Source organism: Coptis chinensis, chromosome 4 (assembly GCF_015680905.1).
Source record: "Coptis chinensis isolate HL-2020 chromosome 4, ASM1568090v1, whole genome shotgun sequence".
Lineage (NCBI taxonomy): Eukaryota > Viridiplantae > Streptophyta > Magnoliopsida > Ranunculales > Ranunculaceae > Coptis > Coptis chinensis.
In genome coordinates this window covers 97638279-97661124 of record NC_141459.1, presented here as the reverse complement: position 1 = coordinate 97661124, position 22846 = coordinate 97638279, and the positions used below count along the sequence as shown (strand labels likewise).

The 22846-nt window shown below is 37.8% G+C and overlaps 3 protein-coding genes, 1 long non-coding RNA gene and 1 pseudogene across 5 annotated transcripts; all 5 read right to left on the bottom strand.

The window, feature by feature from the left end:
* Positions 1–560: 560 nt before the first annotated feature.
* Positions 561–5624, bottom strand: NPGR2 (no pollen germination related 2). Its single transcript, XM_086558369.1, has 6 exons — positions 5430–5624; positions 5076–5317; positions 4613–4865; positions 2999–4209; positions 1984–2137; positions 561–1001 (listed from the first exon to the last, which is right to left on the bottom strand). Exons 2-6 carry the CDS (start codon positions 5307–5309, stop codon positions 676–678), a joined length of 2178 nt encoding a protein of 725 aa, XP_086414495.1. The 5' UTR covers positions 5310–5317; positions 5430–5624; the 3' UTR covers positions 561–675.
* A 4449-nt stretch (positions 5625–10073) lies between these two features.
* LOC147506056 (uncharacterized) lies at positions 10074–11319 on the bottom strand. Its single transcript, XR_015220728.1, has 3 exons — positions 11119–11319; positions 10798–11013; positions 10074–10707 (listed from the first exon to the last, which is right to left on the bottom strand). It is a non-coding gene; the product is annotated as an uncharacterized LOC147506056 (long non-coding RNA).
* A 200-nt stretch (positions 11320–11519) lies between these two features.
* LOC147506055 (2-alkenal reductase (NADP(+)-dependent)-like) lies at positions 11520–12411 on the bottom strand. The gene is made up of 3 exons (XM_086605686.1): positions 12349–12411; positions 12095–12243; positions 11520–11898 (listed from the first exon to the last, which is right to left on the bottom strand). Exons 1-3 carry the CDS (start codon positions 12409–12411, stop codon positions 11520–11522), a joined length of 591 nt encoding a protein of 196 aa, XP_086461812.1.
* Positions 12412–16355: 3944 nt separating this feature from the next.
* Positions 16356–17642, bottom strand: LOC147506054 (uncharacterized). 2 transcript variants are annotated; one of them, XM_086558367.1, is made up of 2 exons: positions 17115–17642; positions 16356–17054 (listed from the first exon to the last, which is right to left on the bottom strand). In XM_086558367.1, the coding sequence occupies exons 1-2, from the start codon at positions 17302–17304 to the stop codon at positions 16492–16494; spliced, it is 753 nt and encodes a 250-aa protein (XP_086414493.1). In that variant the 5' UTR covers positions 17305–17642; the 3' UTR covers positions 16356–16491. The 2 variants fall into 2 exon arrangements, with proteins under 2 accessions (XP_086414493.1, XP_086414492.1); XM_086558366.1 differs by having other exon boundaries at positions 16356–17641.
* Positions 17643–21526: 3884 nt separating this feature from the next.
* LOC147506053 (uncharacterized) lies at positions 21527–22516 on the bottom strand (annotated as a pseudogene).
* Between the last annotated feature and the right edge of the window lie 330 nt (positions 22517–22846).

Here is a 22846-nt window from a genome sequence, read left to right as displayed (position 1 = left end):
CTTGTGTCGGACGGTTGCACACAGATGCAAATTGTGCAACACATCCTTTTTAAAATTTGTCTAGCCTTGCGTGTGCGTGTGCGTGTGTCGGGGGTAGTTGTTTCTCTCTACTCTCTAGTGTTCGAAGGTCTTTTTATTGGATGTGAAAGATAACTCTGTACCAATGAAATGGCAAAACTTTCGATGCTCAAAGATTTTTAAAACTGGAGAATCACCTTAATCTGAACTAAAGCTCGGTACGCAAACCAATTTTAATCTAACCAAGACCCTGAGTTATAATCAAGGATCTTTTAGTATTACCCCCCTACTAGATGAGCTAATTAGGATTTACCCCAACTAGATGGGGAAATTAGAGTCTTTCCCCCTGAATACACAAAAAAAAAAAAGTTAACTTAGGTTGACCGTGTTTTTTTTTGTGTGTACTCAGGGAGAAGACCCTAATTTCTCCATCTAGTTGGGGGAAATCCTAATTGGCTCATCTAGTAGGGGGGTAATACTAGTTAACCCTATAATCAAAGAGCTCAAGTAGTGGGACAGAACCAAAAGAAAAAGCAAAAATATACAAAAATGCTTTCATCAATTTATTGCCTATTCCATTTGATTTCATTAACATGTTTAAGTATACTATTGAAAATATGATCAAGAAGGTATACAGACGTGTAGATTTTTATGTACTCATGGAAGACATCTAAAGGGTTCAACTGGTGCAGATTCTTCAAGAACAACAGCAGCCTCAAAACATTCGGCAGCTTCTACCAGTGATGCACCACCCTCATCTTTGTAAAGCAGGCCAATATTATACCAAGCAGAAGGGCATGTTCTGTCTAGACGTAGTGCAGCTGTTAAAAAACTTCTCACAATTGGCATTGATTGACTGCCATTTCGTCTGAGAAGGGCGGCTGAAGAGACCAAGCTGGGAACATAGTCGGGGTCAACATCTAATGCACTTAGAAATGCTTTAAGAGCTTCTTTGTAGAGTCCCTTTGCTTCGTATAGCAAACCTGGGAGAACAAGTATCAAATTCCTTTAAATGTTAGTCTATGAGTTCTGAACTACAGTTAATTAGAAACAGTGACAGAGTACTCTATGTGCTGCATTTAATTGTTTGGAAAGCTCTGACACCATGTCTTTCTCATCTCACGTTTAAGAAATATTTCTGCCTCTTCTCATTTTATTGTAAAGAACTAATAAATTCTGATACAAGTCCATAAATCCTAGTGAGGTTCAAACAAAGAATAATAGGAGGCCGTTCATATGAAGCATGTTTAGATGCAAACGTGAAGGTCTTTTATAAACAATCTTGGAAACAATTTGGAAAAAAAATTCCCAAAAACTGTAGGGAAAAAAATGCTTATTTAGCTTAGAGTTGATTGCACCGGATTGAAAGAAAATTCCGATAGTTCTAATCACAGCACTATTGCCACCTATCCCATCCCAGCAGAGCTAATGCCTAGACCACTCACTATCTGGTGCACATTTAGAATCCCTAAGAAAATTTTGTATTAGATCTTTCAGCATAAGGAACACCATTAAGCATTGCATTTACCATCAGAAGAAACCAAAGTAGGAAACCCAACTCGTGCATTTTATCCATGAATCCCCTATCTTCGTCTAATATAGAAGAAAGAGAACTAAATAGGCTCCGGGAGTTCGGGTACCAGTGAAAATTGATTGGCTTTTTCCTCGTGTCCAATATAGGAAGCCTGCCTTTGTAGTTGTTGCCTAGTCGGTAACAACGATTGCAGAAATAGAATACTAGAACGAAAAACATGACTGACAAGAACATGGGAGTTTAGGATAGAGACTCACCCCTATCGCCTAGCGCCAGAGGCCTCCTAAGCCCATTGCCTAGGCTCACCTCCAGCGCTTAGTTAGCGTCTATCCTTTACTGCATAGATTTGGTATGTGTAATGACATAATCTAAGCCACATTATTTACAAGTTGATCATAAGAAAAGAATAACAGAGTGAAAGTTCCATATACCTGTCATGTGCCACCTAGAAGCAGAATAAGGAGATATGGCCTGTGATTTTGAGAGACAGACTTCAGCATCCCGCCACTGTGACATTCTCGTATAAACGTTAGCCAGATCATGCCATGTCTCTAGTTCCAAACTTCTATCATGATTACCGCTGTCCTGAGAAAATAAATAGGACCAGGAAGTAAGAACTAGTTATATTTGGAAAGCACCATCAGGGAACTGGATATAAAAGAAACGGACAGAACCAAAAAAAAAACAAATAAATACAAAAAATAGATAAAGAAAGAAAGAAAGAACTCATTGAAACAAGTAGGTGTGTCCGTATCTGACATGGATACGAAGTGGCTGACACGGCAAAATATGAAAAAATTGAGGTTTATTACTTACAATATGTGTCCAACACGGACACATGGATATATATCCGACATGGATTCTTTTTAAAATATGGTGTGTCCATGTTACATGACTACTCTCTCTTGGATGTTCCAATTACAAGAATCAATTTCTCGGTCCAAATTTGCACTATGCGCTGCTTTAGTCTGTCGCCAACTGTCAACCGAGGAAGCATTGAAAAAAAAGTTTCTTATGGAAATATATGGACCTCTAATATGACAATGACAAAACTTATCCAATAACAAATTGGTGATGACACCTGAAAAGTCACATAGTATAAATTTGGGGTTGGGGGGTGGGGGGGGCGCAACTTTTAAAGTGAGACAAAAATATGTTTGCATCATGAGCATTAAAAGGTTTGTGTTCAAGTTCAATAAATTGGAATGACAACCATAGCGCGGAATTACGCAATAGGCAAAAAAACCATATATAGAAACAGTGTTATGAGTTGTGACGGATATGGACCGTAGGTTAATAAGGGTATAGTTGCTATAAGAAAAACAACTGGATTTGTCTGGTTGAATGTGGAATCAGAAGCATTAACCTAGAGATCTTTCATTATTCAGCACTTATAGCAACATGCCTTAATAGAAAACAAAAAGGCAGACCGATCAGCAAGCTAACCTTCATAAGCCTTTTCCCAGTGCCAAAGCTTTTACTCTTAACTTGAAGAACAGCAAGAAGATGAGTATACGTCTCAATCGCATTCTTTAATTGACCTTGTGCAATCTGAAGCTTAGCTTTAGTTCGTAACAGTTCCCCTTGTTCCCATTTCCCAGTCTGGTCGAGAGCACCATTGATAACGGTTTCAGCATCTGCAAACCGTTTCTGAGCAGACAATATTCGAGCCAAGAGTATCCACACTTTAACATTGGATCCAGCTTCTAGCTTCACCAACTTCTTTGCATAATAAAGTGCTACATCTAACTTCCTCAACTCAGCATTTTCCAAGGTAAGATGGTATAGAACTTTTGGATCTATATCTCTCATTGTTTCCTCAGCCGCTTCGAGTGCCTTGAGTGCCTCGGACTGTCTTGTACTCCGCTCAGAATCAGAAATTACTGATCTAGCCAGCGATGAAAGTGTGACACCTAGTAAACAATTGGCAACACTAACTAACTGATCACAATCTCCTTGCAAACTGTCAAGAGCTCTGTGAGCATAACGCACGCCTTCTTCTGCACGATCGGAGTTCTCCGCACACATCTTTGAAGCCATTAATAGAGCCTTTATGTTCTTTGGACTACTACTCAACAATCTCCTCAGTAACTCCAAAGCTACCAAATCCTCGCCTTCCCCATGATAGCAGAGCGCAAGAGTGTAGAATCCATCATTCTTATTCAAAATTCCGGGGAGCAAGCCTTCAACTTGATCGGCTAAACCACTTAGTTCGCCCGACACAGATAGAGCAAAGGATAGATGATCAATAATAGATGGGTCCCATTTGATCTTATTAAAAGAAAATTTCTTTAAGAGGATCATTAGAAGAAGGACAGCCTCTTCAATATTGTTTCTAGGTACAAAAGATCCTTCGATTTGGGAACGAAGGTTAGGTGGACTAGCCTCGGTACCGCCATAGAGAAGAAAAATGGAAAATTCTTTTTGAATCTTTGCAATAGTCTCTTCCTCAAGATTCCAAGTATGGAGAAGAGCCCGCCGGTATGACAAGATTGCTTCTTGGGGAAAACCAGCAAGTTTCCACAACTCTGGGAGCAACTCAACGGCCTTGCTTAACGTTTCTTGCAATTTACAATCAGCGCCAAAATTTTCAGGCAACCCATCGGGTAATTCAGATTCAACAGTGTCCAGTAAAACTTTGCATGATTGAGCAGCTTCTGCAAAACCAATTAGAATGAGAGAATAGCAATGCCCTTAGCTTAAAAAATATTGCACTGTTTTATTTAAAACATTATTTGTTAGAAATGTGTTGTCATTCAAAGGATGCACCTCACCCTTCCATTATCCACAACGGACAAGTACTCTAATCAATTCTTCCTAATGTTTAAGCCTCTGCATTGTTTCGAGGACATCTAATACCCACAAGATGTTGGTCAACATATTTTAGAAAATTGGTGCCCAGGAACTCGGAACTGGACATATAAAGAGGAAAGGGAGGAAAGGGCAAAGAGATGATAAACTGCAGCTCTATAAGTAACAAAATTAATAAAGAGAATCTGTAGCTCTGTAAGTAATGAACTTGAATGTGCACAATCTGTGAAAGAATCGTGTCAAAGATACCTTCATGCCTCCCAAGGGCCAGCAATGATTTTGCTTTAAGAAAGATTGCTTCAAAGAGTAAACTAACGGCATGTATAGACATCAACGGGGTAGCATCCCTTTGGGATCTGCGCTTACGGCGTTCAACTTTTCTCGCAATGCAAAGTTTCATTTTGGGAGTCACAGAAGCAATGTCTATTCCTTCAAATACATGAAGTGCAGCTTCTACATTTCCTCTCTGATACTCCAGCCTTCCTAGCAATGCTCTTGCTTCCTATACATTCCAAAGAATGTGATAAGTACTCCATAAGTTGGAACCATTGTTTAGAAAAATATAGAAAATTTAAACTATGTATCCATTTGTAGGTCCAATAAACTATACATAAGAGAAATTGTAATTTCGTTGGCCCAACCAGCAGGTGGGAGATAAAAGTTAAATACTAGTAATAACGTTTATGTAATGTTTTCATGAAAACATCCAAACCTCATAGTTCAAACAACCACTCTCACGAAGAGAAGATTCGGCTTCTTCAATGTTCCCATTATCAGGCCTATGCTCACTCTCACCAGCTCGAGAAGACGAATAGTCCCTCGTCGCTAAGGACTCAGACGAAGGAGGATCCATATCATCTACTTGTAACTCTTCTGCTGAACAAAGACACTTCATTACTTTCATTAACCTATTTCTTCCCCTTCTCATCCGTTTCTCACTTTCCATTCTTCTTCCTACTCATCAACAAAACAAAATAAAAACAACAATCAAACAAAATTAACCAAGATTAAAGAAAAATGGAAACTTAATTCAACACCTTTATCTATAATAAAATAAACAAGTTACCTTTGGCATGAAATGATAAAAACCACTCCAACCCATTTTTTTTTAATTTTTTTCAACTTTCTTTTTCATCATCCTTTAAATACCACTTTTATTAAAATAAAGAATCCAAAGCTTCACACAATAACTTTTTAATAAGCATTTAATGTGATATGATTGGTTGAGGAGGGGGTTTTTGAAGGTTTTTCATTTTGGTTTAATTAAAAGGAAATTTTGGGGCCCAGTTTGAAATTAAGTAGATTTGTGACACGTGGATCGGTTTTGTTTTTTAACCTGCTTCTAGAATATTTTTGGTTAGTCCACAAATCCACAATAATCTTTTTTTAACGTTAGTTGGCCGCCTTGGGAGTTGTGACTTGTGAGTGTTTTTGGTATGATCATTTCTATATCGAGAATTTTAGATCAACCTCGTTAAAAATCCCAATTGAGATTAATGGCCAAATATTGTCTAGTACAAAAGTATAGCCGAGCGATATCACGAGAAATATGATGAATCGGCCAAACGGCTGCTATATTCTACAATGTTGTGATCATATCTTACTACTTTAAATAAAATGATTTGGTGAACAGTAGGGTGGTGTTTTCCAATTATATTTCTATATGGTTTTAATTATTACGATTACGATTAAAAGAGTATTATGTAATAACATAGTTGATGGAGGGATAAAACTTTTAATTTGTACAATAAAATTCAGACATTTCTCTCCTGATTTATCACAATGCCCCATATTTTACAAACTATTGTGAAATTGTCACTGATTGAAAGTTGGATTTCTATACTGCCCAGCCCAAACCAACTTACCACACACGTGGCGTAGATACGTACCAGTTAACTAGTATCATACTAGCATTTCACCCGGCCTATGGCCGGGATTGTTTCATTGTTATGTTTAAAACGTTTGGGCTTTACAAAATTCTTAGAGTCAACTACTAAACTGGCCTGGTCCATTTTAAAGTGGGCTGTTTTTAGTTTGATACGTGTCCTTCATTTTGTAACGTGTTCTCACGTATCAACATGTTGAGGGATCGGATAAGTCGTCATATATAAAAATGCAGATCTGCAAGAATGAGTGAGTTTGAGAATTCTCAGATACTTGATATGCGTACAACTGTAGAGAGATGTTGCGAGATCACAAAGCCTTTCAACAACATGCACTCGCAGATGAGAATAGAAACACGTGTATTCACATGCGAAAATGGAAGCGACCCCTTCAAAGGATTTAAGGATGGAATTTGCCGCTAGTTGTGTGGCATACTGTGGTGCAGATTTAAAAGCCCTATGCATTGAAGCTCATTCAAAATCAAGGCAATAAGTAGTCATATAGTTACTAATCGAAGTTTCTAAAACTTATAAACAAATTAAAATGCATGAACATTCCTAATAAAACTTGGCATAATGATAACTCTTTAAATAACTAATAATTCTATGTAACTCTATTCTATTCATCATCTCTAATGTTGATTATGTCAGAATCTTCCCCAGTTGTCGCGTCTATTTGTTTGTCTTCATCATCACTTATGTTGATTGTTTCAACATTAGTAATTGATGTTCGCAATTCTCTGTTTTCTGTTTCAACATTAGCAAGTGTTGTTCGCAATTCTCTATTTTCTTGTCCAATGTGCATGATATCAACATGTAGGCCTTGATTTATTTCATGAAATTGTTCATTGGCTTGTTGAAGATGTTTGATTTTAGCTTCTTCATGAATCTGACGTAGATGATTGATTTCGCTCCTTGATTCTTTAAGTTCTGTGAAGTTGAAATCTTTGACTTGGAATTTGTACCATTGACATAGTGATGTGATGTGCTTGCAGCTTCATTCTCGGCTTTATTCTGTGTTTCTTCAAGAGTTCCATAGGATGTTTGCAGGGTTGAATCTTCCTCTTCATCATATTCGTCACAGTCTTCTTTAAATATTCCTTTCAGAATAGGAACATCTATTGTTACGGTTGATCCAAATTTGTCACCCTTCACTTTTGTTGTGTAAACCGGTGGTTTATAAATATTGATTTCCATCAGGATTTGAATCAATATTGCTTTCCTTGAAATAGAAAAGATTGTATTATGATCCATATTGCTGCATATAAATTTTAAAAAAATTAGTATGTTATCTTATGAATAAGTTACAAATTTGAATGTAGCTAATGTGTTAAGATGATAAATCATGTTCACATATGATGATTGATACCAATCTATGTGATAGTGGTGTAGTTCAATTCAGTTAAGTGATATATGTACTAAATATAACAATAAATTTATAACAGAACAATAATCAAGAATTCATAGAACAATAAATTTATATGTAACTTTGAAAGTTTAGTAGTTTACCTAGGTGTTGAAGATGGGAGATGGAAGTTTAGAGATTGTTTGAATGTGTTATTGATTGATTCTCTAGTATTTATAAGTTAAACTGTTTTGTTTATTTAGAATACTACTACTTTGAGTGTTTTATACGGTGTAAAGTTATTGTTTTAGTGTGCTTCTTTATTGGTTATGGTTTATCCAAATAATAAATTTAGGCATGGCCCAAAATATCGCCGAGATATCCGATATCTCGCCGATATATTTCGGTAAATTGGTACACCGATATCGATATTTCCGACATATATCCACCGAATATTAAACCCCTTTTTTTCCGAGATATATCGGAATTTCCGATATGAAAGTTTATATCGCCGAGATAATCGATATTTCGAGATAATCGATATATATCGGTTGACTTTTGACCAATTGTTAATAATTTAATATTAAAATTTCGAAATATCCGATATATCCGAGATATATCGGCGAGATATCCGAGATATATCGGTGAGATATCCGATATTTTAGAAATTTTGGACTGGTCACCAAAAAAACCGAGATATCCGATATATCCGATATATCTCGGTTTTTGGGTACACCGATATATTAACCGATATCGAAATTTTGGGCCTTGAATTTAGGTGGCTTGAACTTTTGGGCGTGGGTTATTGATGGTGATGGTTTATCCAAATAATAAATTTAGGTGGCTTGAACTTTTGGGCGTGGGTTATTGATGGTGATTTTTTTTTTTTGGTTTATCCATGTGGAGTCGCAATATCCCAAGTTCGAAGTGTAAGTCACATGTGTTACGATTTGGTCCAGTACTTGGTGCGCACGCTGGAATAGTAGCTCGATAGTCAATGTGTGCATCTACTGAGTGAAGACCTTAGCCCAACTCTGAAGCTTTGTTGATGCACCTTAGTTTAACGCAAGTGATGCCCAACTCTGAAGCTTTGTTGATGCTTATCAAGCTCTTGTACTGTAAGACATTGAGGTTGTTTGATTTAGCTCCTTTATTGCTTGGACCTTTGCTTGCTTTGTGCACGACTTGAAAATTCTGTTAAGATGCAAAAATTCTTCCGATGTTGTGTCAGGTTGATGTATTGAGGGTACTCGAGATAGAAAGAATGCCAGCTCCGAAGGTTCTCCTTTATAAGAAAACTGTATGTCTGTGGGAAACTGTTAGCACTTGACTCCTCCTTAGCCCCCAGTGCAGTTCTTAATGTGATCTGATTTCACTCTTCAAATTGTAAAAAATGTTCTGAAAAATTGTTCAGCTACTTATTTCTTTGACTGACTATATTGGCCATGGTCCACGTTCAAATCGATTGGACGTACAATAATCCAAATCGAGAGTGGAGACGCTAACCTCAGATGAACCAGTAGTTTGGAAATCAGGTCGCCATTATTAAGTCGACCCATCTAGTAGACAACTGATGTATAACCCCCAGCTTGGAATGCAATCGACCTGTAACAGTTTAGCGTCAAGTCGAGTGATCATAGGTCTTTATTGATGCTTGAAACGGTCTGATTTCAGGTTGACACCATAGGCATTAAAGATGATGATGAATAATCCTAAAAAGAGAAAAAAAAAATTATTATCTCCGTTGTCAACTAATCATTAATCGAGTTTGAAATTTGTTTTCAGTAGAGAAAATGGTCATGGAAGTTTGTGAAATTTGGTATGCCTATGGTTTCTATATTTAAGCTCATTCAGTACTTTATAGGTGGATCCAAAATGTTCCTTATCTGGTCGAAAAACTGGATCAGGAAATCACTTACCGATTGCATGCTTTGATTAATTACTTGAGCTATGTGGTAGAATTTTGTCAATATGACTGTTTAGGGAAGGTTTTTTTTGGCATTTTTAGGGAGTTTTTGTATGATTCACAGATGCTAAACTATCCCACACAATTTGGGAATTTTTATTTGTGCATTTTCCAGCGCTATCAAACAGAGCCTATAGTTAATTACATTATGGGTTTACTTGTCTTAAATCTACTTGTTCAGAGAAAATTATATGCTCAGTAGTCAGTACATTAGGATTTCACACCCAAAGAATCAGTTAGAGTGGTGATACTTCACATTACGTGGGCTGACTGGAGCCTTCAATTCATTGTATGTTCTCAACACTGCGAATCCCTTGGAATGTCATAATTGAAAGATCCTTTATTTTTTCAATTGCAGCAATAACGTTATAAGAATGTCCACATAATCTTTTCAAAACATGTAAATCATCCATTTTCTCAGTGCTATCCTCTAATCCATTCATAGAGATATTCAAATTCACCTTGTAAATTCTGCAACCTTACACTGCTCAAGAAAGTGTTGGATATGCTATGCTCTCTGCTAAATTATATATTTATATTATATAAAATCATCATCATTCTAAAAGTCACGGGCTAAATTCTCTTTGAGCATTTATATCAAAGTATATTCAAAGGGAAATGCAGATGCTCCTCTCTCAGCTCCAGCAGGGTTTATAAAGTACCACACTTTAGTGTGGTGTTCTGACACATCACCATGTATATAAAGACGCCGATTCACGGTTGAAAGCGCTGCCTCGATATCAATAAACCCAGCATCAATCCTCCTCCTCAATGCTCTTGCTTGCGAAGTCTTCCCTCTTAGAGAAATAGGAAAGTTATATTTTGCTTGTGAGGAAACCTATGAAAAGCTCTTGAGTATACTATTGTCGAATGTAAAGCATAAGCAGGCCGCATATCCAACTGTAAAGCAAACAGAACATAGATCCATGAAAATACATCTTCAGTATATTAGAAAGATCGGACTCACAGAGGAGTTATGCTCAATGCAAACAGACCTGCTTATTGGTTCATTGAATGGTGATTGTAATTCGGGTGCAGGTATAATGCCAGCAAGCATCGCAGATTCTCCTAAAGTAAGAACTGTGGGGTGCTTCCCAAAGTAAAAATTGGATGCTGACTCAATCCCATAAACACCATGTCCCCAGTAAATCTATATCATGACTATCATCACATTTCCTCGTTAAACTTTCCAATGAAAGATTCATAATAGAGATGTGAAAAAAAAAAATACGTCGCTTGCCTTGCTCAAATAGGAAGTGTTTCTTGAGATATGGTATTAGTGTATTACTCATTCAGTAACTGCAACTGGTAATGAGTAAAACTCAATTTGTTAGACTTCGGAATGTAGTCATACCCAGACACTAAGCAGCTTACAGTCCTCTGCTTCAAGCAAAGCTGCTTCTTTCAGTTTGGTAAGGCGATCTAATGCTTTATTGTCATCCTGCAGTTTTGCAATCTGCAAGACAGTAGTAATTAATGACGAAGCTTCTTTTTATTAGTCAGTATCACAAGAGACATTTTTGTTGGATTACGGTATTAATCGAAGACATGAGAGGCATACCTCCCGCCTAGCAAGCTTGAGCTCTGCCTCCAGTGGTGCAAGAATGGCTTCAATTGGTGGCATTTCATCATCCTTTTGAGCAGCATTCAAAGAGTGGCTTCTGCTGCAAATTGAGCAGCCATGGACGCTTTCTTCTCATCATTAATTTTCTTGATTTCAAGGTTCAGATTCATTGTTATCTTGATGAAAAACCACGCACTCATCGCCCTGCAGATCTCCCCTTTCGCAAAATCATTGCACAGGGGAGCTGAAATCCCCGATCCACCTCTGATTCTATTATCCCATTCCCTTCCCAGTTATATCGGCAACTCGGCTAGCTGGACATAATTTATTGCTATTTGTATCAATAACATCACAATAATCTTTCTTTTTAACCTTACAGATCCTAAACATGAAGATCCTCAAACCTCTGCAATACGAACCACCTGTTTACCGACATTGCGTCCTGAAAAGAGTTCAATCAGAGCAGACGGAGCCTCCTCTAGACCTTCCGCAGTATCTTCAATGTACACTATCTTCCCTTCTCGATATCTTTGTACAACCAACTCGAGGGAACTCGGATACATATGCTTGTATTCAGGTTCAATAAACCCTTGCATTCTGATTTGCTTTGTGACAATGCAGAATAAGTTGCGTACACCTTCATGCTCGGTGAGGTTATATTGAGATATCAAACCACAGACTGCAATCCTACCATGGACATTCATGTTTAGAAGAACTGCATCAAGCATGCGACCCCCCACGTTCTCAAAGTAGATGTTTATGCCTTCAGGGAAACATCTGGTAAGAGTAACGACCAACATACGTATAAGCAGGCTTCAAGGGGAAAATTTCAAAACTCGAGAAATGATGTATCCATGACATACAGATTCAGTTAAGGTAGTCTTCCCCCTAAGGAGTCCTAACACATTCTAGCGATGGCAATCATGTATATGCTACTGAGAAGTAAAGTTATGTGAAAAGGTTTGAGAAGTACCTTGAAGTTTCTCTTTGATCATTTGATACTGTCGTCTCGTTGATTGTATGCTCTACAATTTGCCTCTCGTCTTTCAAATGCAGTTGTTCAGAGCTCCTGGCAAGACGGTATAGAGCATCCCGGAAACAAATACGTGTTTCTTGCGCCAACTACTCAAAGGCCAAAAGGACATAACGTTAGATAGAATAATTAAATTATGCCGTCTTTGAACTTTTCAACAATCAAATTCCTCTCCTTATACGTGTCATAGCCACTTCAAGCTCTGCAGCCGCATTTTCTTCCATTGATGTCTCCTCATCCAACCGTCCATCCGCCATGGGGATGTGTTTGTTTCAACTGCCCAATGCGACATTTACCAAAGCATTACCATGATCGGTTTATTTCATCAAACCTAATTATTAGTCGAAATATCAATGAACATAGAATAAAAGCAAGTCTATTGTATGGAAGTAACAATAAGAACATAAAATGAGGTGCGTTAAATAAATGGTTTGTGTTTATGCCTTTACCTTGTCATAAAAAATGAAAATGAAAATAAATCATAAACTGGTTCAATAAACATTGATGATTCAAGGCATAAATAAGAAATATTCAGTCCGAAGTTCATCTACTCAACCGCCTCTGCACCCTTTATTTTTGTATACCTTTTTTTTTAGCAAGATAAGATTGAGAATATTCAAGTATTTATCTTATTGAGCCTTTACCAAAAAAAAAAAAAAAAAGGTGTAGTCTTATTGATCTTAAGTATATGTTAAGTAGGAGCGACCCAGTTTTCCTCTTAATAAAGGATGAAACTCATCATGTTATAGCGTTAAGTTAGATAATATAGCGGATGGGTGTTATCAAAGCAAATATTCATTACAAACCTTTTCAAAGTAGCTGTTAAATCCTGCTCCTCTTTGTAATTAAAAGCATCATCAATTAAGATGAATGAAATGGATGGCAGCAGTTCTTGGATAAAACCAACAACGCCCGAGAATCGGGTTAAGTGGAAACTCAAGTATCAAATCCCCTTCGCATCCGGTTCTCATCCTCTCAAATCTGTTGTTACTAAAAAATCGAGCTACTTGTTGGCACTAAACGATCGACCCCATCTTTGGCGAGAAAAAGTTTTATTTTCAGTTGAAGGTTTTTGTTTTTTTAAGGATTCGTAGTTTGAGGCGATGGGAAGGTTTTTTTCAGCTAAAGGTTTTTCGTTTTTTGAGGATTCATAGTTTGAGGCGATGGGATTTTTCTTTTGAATCATTTTTTGTGTTTTAATGTTCCGTAGGTATACCACGAATCATAATTTTGGTTGGCGTGTAATTGTTTTCTTATAATTTTATAAATCTCGAAAACATATAACCAATCTCAAGCAAATTCAACATCTGGTATAATTTTTAGTAAGGACTGGATTGTGAATAATTAAAATACTGTCCTGATTTTTAATTAACTTTGGGTACCTACTTAAAAATTGTGCTGACGTGGTCTCCTGAAATCACATATGAGCATTTTCGCCCACTGTGCAATAATGGTTTTAGATATATTATGCTGAATATTCAGGACAGTTGTATTGCCGAAATTTGTTTTATGATGTACAATGTACACTTGACCACTTGTACAGTACATTTTTGTTTTTGCGGTAGTGTCTTGTACAGTACATACGCATCCGTCAATGATGGGTAGCTAGCCAGCTAGGGTAGCGGAAAATATTGATTGTTAGCTGGTATTACCGGGGAAAAAAAATGTATCGTGTAAATGATCTAGAAGGTCACTAGAAACTCTACAGCTAACCCCGTGCAAGAAGTAGCCAAGAACCCTCACCATTTCTGACTGTAGTGGGTTTATGGGGCCTGTGGCCCGTAGAGAGGGAAGCCCATGTGAATGTGACCCACACAACAACTTATTTTTTATTTTTTTTCTACAGAATCGGTTTACTTTAGTGATTATCTGAGGTTGCCTCAAAAGTGAAGTAGCCGAACCAGAACTTCAGTTTTTTCTTGGTAACTAACAGAACTATAGTTTTCAATTAGATAAAAAAAGGATCTCACTAGTTCTTTTTTCGATAATTAATCTTTATTGATGAACGTGTGCTGAGCACAGAGTACAGACAACTAGACAACTGAGTGAGATCCTCACAAGGCCTATTGAGAGGCTTACATTATCAAATGTTTGTAACACCCAGAGTGGATCCCATAATAACCAAGTGCCAGTTTAACATGAAGTCTCTGAAATGATAATTGCTCCTGTGTGCCACCTAAAAGCATCTTTAGTAGTAATATCAACCTAGCATCAAACACCAAATTCTCAAAAATTTGGTGTTTTTTCAACTTTAGGAGAATTACATGTTGATGAAAATACTAAAAAAACACCAAACCAAACACCAAATCGATTAATATTTGGTTTCAGGTTTGGTGCTGTATCAAATCATTCACGCGGTTTTATCAAAACCGCGCGGTTTTGCCAACACCGCGTGGGTTTGGGTTTCTAATTGGGCTTATATGGCACAAAACCGCGCCAGAGATTGGGAAAGAAAAAAAAGAAAAAAGTTTATGTGCGATACATGGTGCGGTTTTCTCAAAACCGCGTAGTCTTGGGCCTGTTAGTTGGGCTTTAGTGGCGCGGTTTTGGCAAAACCGCAAGTTATTATATATGGCGGTTTTGGCAAAACCGCGTAGTTGCTTGGTGTTTTTTTTGATGTTGCTCTTAAAGTTGCTTGGTGTTTTTGTGGTTTGGTGTTTTTTTGGTTCAAAATTTTGGTGTTTTTTTTGTTGCTCTCCTAAAGATGCTCTAAGACATCCAATACCATAAGAACGCTTTCACCTCGATAATAGATTTGCGTACTGCTGGTCATAGTACAAAATATCCCGATATATCGCGATATTTGGGGATATCTATCCATATTTCAGAAAAAGATATATAAATATCACGATATGTTTAGAGATATATACGACTAAAAATATCAGTGATATTTCGATAATATTTACAATATTTGTGATCTTTGGCGATATTTGGATATATTTGGCGATATTTTGTATATGTAATAATTTTATTTAATATTTACCATTATATTTCAAATAAATATAAATAATGTATCATGATATATCAAGAAATATCCACAATATCTACGATATTTGTCGATATTTTGGATATATCTACGATATTTGCATGTGAAACAATGTCAAATATCCCCCAAAGAGAAGGATATATCCACGATACATATCCAGAAATTGAATATCGATAAATACCTATATCTTGATATTTTGTACTATGTTGCTGGTACCTTGGCTCTAAAGATACGATAATTTCTTGTTTTCCATAACATCCAAATGATTGCGTAAGGAAGTAAACTCTAAAATTTCGACCCAAAACAGTTTGCACCTCTTCTCGCCCAATTTGCAAGCAAGTATTGTATTGAATCAGTTCGTGCAAGTGTCAGAAACGCCTTCACAATTGGTTGCAGTAGTGAAGTCTACAACTCTAGCGCATAGGAGCAGTAAAAACAAATGAGTTATACTCTCATTGATTGTATTGCACATGGGGCAAATGGAAGAGACCATAGCACCTCTACAGATAAGATTATCAACCATTAAAATGGATCCAAACATGGCTTTCCAAAAGAAGAATCACACTTTTAATGGAATATGCATTTTCCAAACCAAATTGATAGAGAAAAGTGCCGATGAGAGAGAGTTAGTATTGCGATTTTCGGTGGCTAATACTTCCCTCTCATGGAATTAGATGATTCTGAAAAATATATATTGTACGAACCCAAAAACTAGATAGAGAATTTCCCCCAGTGGAGAACAAGAATAGTAAAAGCTTATTGGAAACCGAGTAAGCTAATTTCTCCATTCTCTACAGAGTTCTCTTAGGAACTTGTAACGTGTCCCTATTAAAACATGTTTTTCATGCTTCTAATTGTGAATTTTTTATTGGCATATGACGTGCTAACGATAACTTTAGGAATTAAATTGAAGTCACTGTCCGTGTTTTATGATTTTTATCATCAATTTAAGCACAATGCCTGGGTCTCAAAAGCTGTAGAACTGAAGGTTTTATTTAATATCAAAATCAATGCCCATGGCAATAGTAAAACCCAGAATGCTTGATGACCATGGTTCAAAAGTACATAAAGTCATAAACCATCAAGGTTAATATCATATATGGTTTCTTCCAGATGTGTTTGTAAGATTTGTAGTGCGTGTTTGCATCAACGAGGTTCTTGTAAGGAAGCATATAAGGGGCATACAAAGAGATTAGAGATGGTTGCATAAGCCAATGACAAAAACTGCCGAGAGCAATGAGAGCATTCATTTATTTAATTTATCGATATATTAGATGCATATTCTTAAAGAGTGATCTTTCTGTTTCGGCCATTGCACCACTATGCAATGTACTACACTAACTTGTAAAACTCAATGTCCTCCTATTCCTCCTCCACCACCAGCGCCACCTCCAAAACCACCACCCCCTCCTATACCGCCTCCAACTCCACCACCTTTGCCGAATCCGCCACCAATACTGCCTCCAGAACCACCACCCCCTCCTATCCCGCCGCCAACTCCGCCACCAGAACCTCCACCAATTCCACCTCCAAAACCACCACCTCCTCCTATCCCACCGCCGACTCCACCACCTTTGCCGCCACCAACCCCACCAGCAGAACCTCCTCCAATTCCACCTCCTTTGCCGAACCCACCTACACCACCGCCCTTGCCTATTCCACCACCATTACCTCCACCACCACCGATTCCTCCACCTACTCCACCACCTTTGCCGATTCCACCTCCCACACCACCACCCTTACCAATTCCACCTCCTATTCCGCCACCCTTGCCGCCTCCACCTCCTACACCACCACCCTTACCAATGCCGCCTCCAACTCCACCACCCTTACCGAAGCCACCACCAGCTCCTCCACCACCACCGCCACCAGCTCCTCCACCACCTCCAGCACCACCACCAAATCCGCCACCGCCTCCAGAGCCACCACCTCCAGAACCTCCACCAAATCCGCCACCGCCTCCAGAGCCACCACCTCCAGAACCTCCACCAAATCCACCACCACCACCAAATCCTCCACCTGCACCAAATCCATCCCCCTTGCCAATCAAAAGCTTCTCATCCTCATCATTTTTCACACTAACATCTCTAGCAAATACACTCACTATAACAATGTTAAAACAAAGCAAAGACAATATAGCAATTCTACTACTCACACCAGTCATCCTAACTTTGAGAACCTAGCTAGTTAACAGAAACTTTCTTAAGATTATGAAACGAGTTAGCAGCTTTATATAGAAGTAATAGAACACATGCATTACAAGGTTGCAAATTAAATGAACTCAACTACTACTGCCCATAACAGAGACACACAAGAAATAAACAAAAAAAAAAGTCGGTACATTTAGCACCATGCATACTGTAGTTGGAGGATATATCTGATATTTATGTGTTTAGCCATTGACTGCAAAGGTATCTGACTCCCATGTTAGTTAGTGTCCATCAAACTTAGAAGGAACTTCGGCAAACGTTTACATATATAATGTCGTATACTGCATTACCACTGTTTCATCATTCAGGATGATTCCCACAAGAGTACAAGCTCACACACCATGTACACATCGAATTATATTCCATCCACTCGTTTCACCTTTTCGTTGGATGTTGCCATCGATCTATAAGAAATATAGAGTCGGATTCTTTAAATTCTAAAATAATTTATTTTGCAAAAAGATATATTAAACAAGTTGATCACGATAAGTATGTAAATTATCAAATCAAATTTACCAAGTCAAAGATTTTTTAGTTTTATTGTTAAGATAAAAGTGAGTCGAAAGGATCATAATTAAGGAGACCACCCTGAGTCCTTGACCCCTCCCCGAAAAAAAGATGCACAAAACCTCATTTTAAGGCATTGAAGATTGTAGTATGTTGTACATACTTGCTCATCGTATTCTTTATGAGCAAGAATGATATGGGGCCAAAATGAGATCCTATACGTACTGCTGAAACTTTTTGTCCACAACCTTTTCACCTAGTATGGGACCATTACAAGATTTCCAAGACTCGTATTTGTACCGATTATTAAAGACGAGCAAGCATTTATTTTCCTGTAGGGTCATTACACCGACTAATTAATGGAATATAAATGGTACGCTGAAGGAGCAAGATTGAAGTCCGAGGTGTGAACGTACTTGTGGAAATTTTTAGAGTTGACAGTTGAGACAGCTACAGATACTGATACCTTCACATTTAGGGTAACTTCAATTATTATTCCCTCTTAGGCATATAGGTATATTTCATGTAGCTTAGAGGTTCTATAGAAGAAATCATTCCACTCGTAGGCATAAAGTCTTTAATCTCTAAATGCAAAATTTTATTTATTAACCACAAAAAGCAGACAGCGAAACCCCAGCAAACTCGATATCTAGAATCAATTTTGTTACAGATTTGGAATAGGTTGGCAATAATTAAAATAACCACAAGTTCTTGTGAGGAAATGGCAAAAAGAAGATGCCATGCATGCATGCAACAAGTAGTCTGTACAAAATTTAATTAAGATGCCCAAGTGAAAGTTGTTGGTCGTAAACCCCACATATCAATACACTGATTAATTACTAAGACAGATTATTAAATTGAGTAGTGCTGTACATTTAAATGCATCTAAAAGAGGATTCGACTTGCAGATTCAGTATGTGTAAGCTCATTTCATTTTTAATGGTGCCCTAAAATATGTTTCAGCTCCGCGCTCATAACGCAATCTCAGTTAGCGAGAGCTTCTCGGTCGATTTACAAATGCCAGTTGAGCCAAAGCTTATTAGTCGAGGTTCAGTACGTATTTCCTGGCTCAGTTTATTCTTTGAACTAGCCTTAAATATCCTTCTTCTTCTTTTTTGAATATATAAGGTCTACCTGAGCATTAAACTTCAAAGAGCTACATATATACCTCCTTCAGAGTATGATCATTAAGGGGGTTCCTTACTACAATGATACTAGGCCATGAGCCTTACAAATACGAAGGGGTGGTTTGGGGTGGTTCCTTACTACAATGATACTAGCTAGGCCATGAGCCTTACAAATACGAAATGGAAGTGGGGTTCCTTACTACAATGATACTAGGCTATGAGCCTTACAAGTATCCCATATTGACCTAGCAAGAGAAGAGTATTTCCGGACCACAACTTAATGAGGATGCAACGCAAGGGCTGGTAGTTACTGTTAGGATCGAATAATAGTCCCACATATTTAGGATACTTGGGAATGACCTAGTAGATAAGCTCTTGACTTACTTGGTAATCAGGTTTTCCAAGTGAGTTCTACCCATGGGTTATATTGACATGGTATCAGAGCGGGTCAATGAAATTAAGCAACAGGTCGCGGTAAAAAAGAAATGGTGATTGACATTGGTAGCTCTAGCTCGGCGTGATGGCTTCTGGGTCTTGCTGAGAACTTCAAATTCTTGATTTGATGATGTATAGCAACATATAAGTTTCTGGTGATCTTTAATTTGCTCTCATCAAACATTGATTTCACGTAACATGCTACATACAATGGTCAAATGGAGCATAACAAGACGAACGCGTGCAGGCGTGCTGTCTAGAGTTGGCAAAAGAGTCATCCAAGCCTGGCCTATAAGTGGCACCCCTCTACATCTCAGGTCGGTAGAATTGGGTTGCGCTAAGCTAGCTCTCTAGGATCCTAAGCTTAGCCCATCAGCCGAATAAGTACTTAGGTTTTCGTGTTGGGTTCAGGCAAAAATGGGAAACGTGGAGAATTGAAGCTTCCATTTGTGTAGTTCGTTTTTTTGAAAGCCAAATTTACCCCCTCTTCAGGTCATCCATCCATTGGTCTATGTAAATCATATATGTTCTCATCACTCGCTTTGTATTATCTATTAATTCCAAATTATAATGCCAAGTTTTTTAATGGCCAAGAGAAACGATAATATCATCCAATATGTTCGTCAGTCTAAACTTGAATTCATATATAAAACATAACAACTCACCGCCAGAGCTTTTAGGCACACTAGCTATAGAGAATGTAAGTGCGACCAAGAGAATTACAACCTAACCAGATAACCAGAAATTGAAATTTGCAAGTTGTAAGAGAACATCCAGTTGAACACTCATGGTTGAGCGGGCTTTCAGTCAACTATGCAAGCCCATTCCCAATGTTGTTTTCCAAACTAGGGTAAGTCCAGCTCCCAATCCGAATTTTAGATCAGGCTTGGTTTTAAGGGCATGATGAGGCACTATTTGAGAGCAAAGGTTCGAATCAAGTATCGCATTCGAGCAGTACTACACTACTACTAGTTTACTACGAACTAGGCTACTAGCTCCAGCCACTACAGCTCTGTCACTTGAATGAGTTGAACTCCTCGTCCTAGCCTGACCGTGAAAAGTTATTCTTAGTCTTAGAGAGTGGACCATAGAAAATGTCGCACAATATTGTGTGACATATAATAAACTGAGATTTTAGGAGTCAACTTGTAAGTTTTCAACGTCGAAATAACAGCACCGTCTGATTGATTATGATATAAAAACGAATCTACCAAACAAGTGGGAATCGACCATTCGACCGTCTTATATGAGATTTTGGATGTTGAAATTTCATCTGTATCAACGTGGATGGTCTAAGAGGACTAACCAGAATTAATAATTTTTATTTATTTTTGGCTAGGAGCCTAGGAATGATTCTTAGGGACAAATGGGGGAAAAAATAACTCTCATAACCATCTGGTTTTTTAATCACTCACAAGTAGTGAGTAGATAAAAGTCAAGTATGCTCTTGACGTCAAATTAAAAACGGCTCAAGTAGATGAAATGTCAAGTATACCCCTAACGCGAAATAATAAACGGCATGGCCCAATCGAAACGGCTCGGTGTATATAGTAAGAACAATGATCCCACCACTACACCAGAAAAGACATTTACTAACGGTTATATCCGTTACTTATATTTTTACTAACAGTTATATCCGTTAGCTCTGGGGCGTCACTCTCACTTAGGCCAAAATTAACCGTTACTAATAATAATTTAAGTAACAGTTATATCCGTTACTAAAATTTTTTGTAACAGATAGTTAACTGGTGATGGGCCGATTAAATTTGTCATTTCTAACGGATATAGATGTGCTATTTACTAACTATTATTTGTAACGGAAATATCCGTTAGTAAACTGTAGCCACTAAAATTTTTAAAAAAAAATCCTAGGTCAAATAATGTCCACTATGCACATCTAATTCTAGCAAATATGATATAAATATCACATTCCACAAACTTAATCAACAAATGAATAACAAAAAACAAAGCCACCAATCAATTAAGCATTATTATAAAAATATAGTCATCAATCTAAGACATAAAAATTTGATAGTGTACGTCATACATAAAAAAAGACAGTTACCAACAGACCTCATACTTACTCAAAAGAGGAGCAACTAACAATCTAGTTTGTTCTTGGTGCAACCCACTCTACTCTAAGGATGAGATTGTCATAAACTCATAACCATAACCATTGAGCTTTGCAATAGCCTTCTCGGCGTCATCTTTTTACAAAGTTGACAAAACCTAGTAAACAATGTAAACATGTAAACACGGCTCCACGGACCAAAAGTGTTGAAGAGATTTTGCAAGTCGGGGCTCATCGTGTCCCTCGAGAGATTGGTAACACGAACCGAAGTTCTCATCATTCCTATGCCTCATATCCCGTCAACTCGTCAACTCCCCTCGACTAGGAGGAACATAAGCTCCCTTTGATGTGCCAGAACTAGGTGCTGCGGTTTTAGAAGCGGGAGGTTTGTCGACAAAGCTTTCTGGTGGTTGAGCAAGATCCTTGAAAGGTAGTCCAGCGATCACCTCTCTTACCACATGTCATGCAAACCATGAGAACAGCACCCCCGCCTTTCCCAAGATTTGACAGGGGATCTCTTGCAATTTTGCCTTCATCTGGTTTGCTACCTACAGGCAGGAAATCTTTTAAAATTTAAAACCAAATCTAGAATGATCTAAGACGAAAGTTGAATAGTGGTAATGAGGAAAACATGCATACACAGCAAATATTTCTCACCTTTAATGGTTTTGACTTGTCATATTGGCCACCAGTAGGGTTGGCAACAACTAAAATTGATGTTCGAGCATTTAATGTCGCCTGTATTCCTGCTTTTGTAACACTTATGGTCTGCTGTTCCATGGCTTCATGAATGGCAACCTTAAAAGAGATCAGATAGTTAGAGAAAACTTTCATCAGGTCCTTCGAAAGCTGAAGTCTAAATAATAGATGGTTACTTGATCTCTAACATCCACTTATCAAACTCATCTATGCAACATATTCCATTATTAGCAAGCATTAGAGCACCAGCATGAGGAAAACAAAAAGTTCACTCATATCAGGACCAAACAAACGAGTAACAGAAGGGAAATAAGCCAACCTAAGCATCCCCACAGAATATAAACCGACCAATATGATCCTTGTCCATGGATGTTATACCATTATCAAATGTTGCTTTGTTAATGATCCTTCCAGTGCTGAAATTCATCACTTGGAATCAATCTTATTGAACAATCAAGACGAAAAGTATGCAATTAAAACCTCTATAATGTTAAACAGGATAGAGAGAACAATTTAATTAATCTTCCCTGTAGCATAAAAAGTTTTGATTTGGTCGGTTCTGAAGTATGCTTTGCAGCCATTTTGAAAACCTTGACTTTCTACCAAACCACCACTAACAAAGATGGAGAACAAAGTACCACCACTAACCTCTCTCTC